The sequence below is a fragment of the Octopus bimaculoides genome, chromosome 18, assembly GCF_001194135.2.
Source record: "Octopus bimaculoides isolate UCB-OBI-ISO-001 chromosome 18, ASM119413v2, whole genome shotgun sequence".
Lineage (NCBI taxonomy): Eukaryota > Metazoa > Mollusca > Cephalopoda > Octopoda > Octopodidae > Octopus > Octopus bimaculoides.
Window position 1 is genome coordinate 52,498,213 of NC_068998.1, and position 2,352 is coordinate 52,500,564.

General features: G+C 49.3%; 1 protein-coding gene across 1 annotated transcript in view; it reads left to right on the top strand.

The window, feature by feature from the left end:
- Positions 1–92: 92 nt before the first annotated feature.
- Positions 93–2,352, top strand: part of LOC106873579 (transcription factor mef2A-like) — a 41,569-nt gene continuing 39,309 nt past the window's right edge. The window contains exon 1 of the mRNA XM_014921011.2: positions 93–1,840. Within this exon, the coding sequence (XP_014776497.1) occupies positions 145–1,840 (1,696 nt within the window). The 5' untranslated portion in view covers positions 93–144. The remainder of the gene's footprint in view (positions 1,841–2,352) is intronic.

The window sequence follows — 2,352 nt, forward strand, 5'->3', positions numbered from 1 at the left end:
TCCTCTTCGTCGCCACCACCGTCACCAGTAGCCGCCGTCACCGCCGCCGTCACCGCCGCCGCCGCCGCCGCCGCCGCTGCTGCGGCTGCGGCTGCTGCTGCTGCTACCGTTGCCCCTCTGCCCAGCGTCAATTCCGTAGAGCCGATGGCTGTAACCTCCCCGGCCGCATCGCCACCCCCACCACCATCGTTATCACTACCACTACCTCCACCACCGCCACCCCCACCAGCAATAACAACGACGACGACAACCAATGCCGCCCAGCCTCTGTCCAGGCTGGGCAACCTGAGATCGTCCCCACTCCATTCTCTGACCAGCTACAACGTTCTCTGCGGCGCTCAGCAAGCACATCACCACCTCCCTCCTCCACCTCCTCATCATCAGCAGCAACAGCAACAACAGCAGCGCTACGATCGCTGTCCTATATCTCCGGTTTCGAGCCTGCCTCTTGGCGTGGTCACCACTTTGCCAATATCTTTGCCGAGCATGTTGACCACAACACCGATAACAGCGACTCCGAGGTCGAAACTGTCGTTTGGCATCAGCCGGATCCTCGGAGTGGAAGAGGAGGACGACAGCGAGATGCGGAAAGAGAGGGAAGAGAACGGAAGCGGTGGGTCCGCGGGGGCCGGCGGAGATATGGAGGAAGATGAGGAAGTAGAAGTCGAGGTGGAGATGGAAGAAGATGATGAAGAGGAGGAGGAGAGGGAAGAGGTAGAAGGGGATTGCTGCGACGATGGCAAGCGTGGTTGCCATGACAACCGGCACTACTCGCTGCATGTTCACCCCCAGCAAACGCAACCCCACCCACTCCACACGAATCTCTCACACCAACACCAACAACAACGGCAGCAACAACATCTTAACAACAACAGTAACAACAACAACAACAATAACGGGAACCATTACCAGTTATCGAATGGTCTGAAATCCGCCATTGATAGCCAACACATGCACCATCTCCACCACCATCCACACCACCACCACCACCCTCCCCACCACCACATCCATAACAGCAACAGTAATACTACTACTAATACTACCACTATTAGTAACGAAACCAACAACAACAACAACAACAATAACAACAGTCACAGCAATGCGTGTTCAAATGCTGGCGGTGGTAGTGGCGTTGGTGCTATGAATAGTAGTAGTAGTAATAGTAGTAGTATTAGTAGTAGCAATAATAGTGGTAGTAATGGTAGCGGTAACAGTAGTAGTAGTAGTGGTGGTGGTAGGAATAGTAGCATTAACAGTGTTAGTCATAATAAGATCGCTAGTAGTAATACTAACAATAATAAAACCCACATCTGTTTGACAAACGGGGGTAGCCCGACTATACTAAACAGCATCAGCAACAACAACAACAACAGCAGTAGTATCAGTAGCAGTAGCAGTAGTAGCGGCAGTAGCACACCGACTTCACCGACTCTTTTATTTGGTGGCAACAGCCACAACAACAACAACAGCAACAACAACAACAACAGCACAAATGATAGTAATAGCAACAACATGGACACGCACTCCATTCCTTTTTCTCGTTCGGCGTCACCATCGCCGAAATCCGATCTTGAACTCTCGACCAGTCCGACCAATCACGGACCTTCGTCTGTAGCGGATATGAAAGCAACACACGCTGCTTCGGCGGCCCTAGCTACCGGTCTGGCAACGACGTTATCAGGGAGTCTTTTGTCGCTTCCCACCTTCCCTTGTGGACTGCAGATGGCTTCAGGAGCAAGTGGGGTGATTAAAGTACCCGCTCACCGACCGCATCCATTAGCGAACAGTTGGTATCCTCTTTCCTACCCTTGGTTGGACCTTCGACGTGATAGGCTCGGCAGTAAGTAAACACTTTACTTCTAATATTCATCTTTATATTTCTATTTTTGTATATTTTTCTAACTCGTGTGTTGTCATTTTACGATTTCTTACAAAAAAAAAAGAGAAAATGGTAATAGATAAATAAATAAATAGGCGCAGGAGTGGCTGTGTGGTAAGTAGCTTTCTTCCCAACCACATGCTTCTGGGTTCAGTCCAACTGCATGGAACCTTGGGCAAGTGTCTTCTGCTATAGCTTCGGGCCGACCAAAGCCTTGTGAGTGGATTTAGTAGACGGAAACTGAAAGAAGCCCGTCGTATATATATATATCCGGCATTCGCCATGATAGATCGCTGACCACTACATTTATTTTTTTTCTCCTTGTTTCTTTTTGTGTTTCTTTCAGTTGAAGAGCGTAGGCTCGAAACGTCAAAGACTTTCTCTATTCCCGAGCGTTAAACTAATACATCCATTTGTTGTTTACACCACCTGTCTTCGTCTGTTGTCTTTTTCGTAAATTCTCCCACATATAT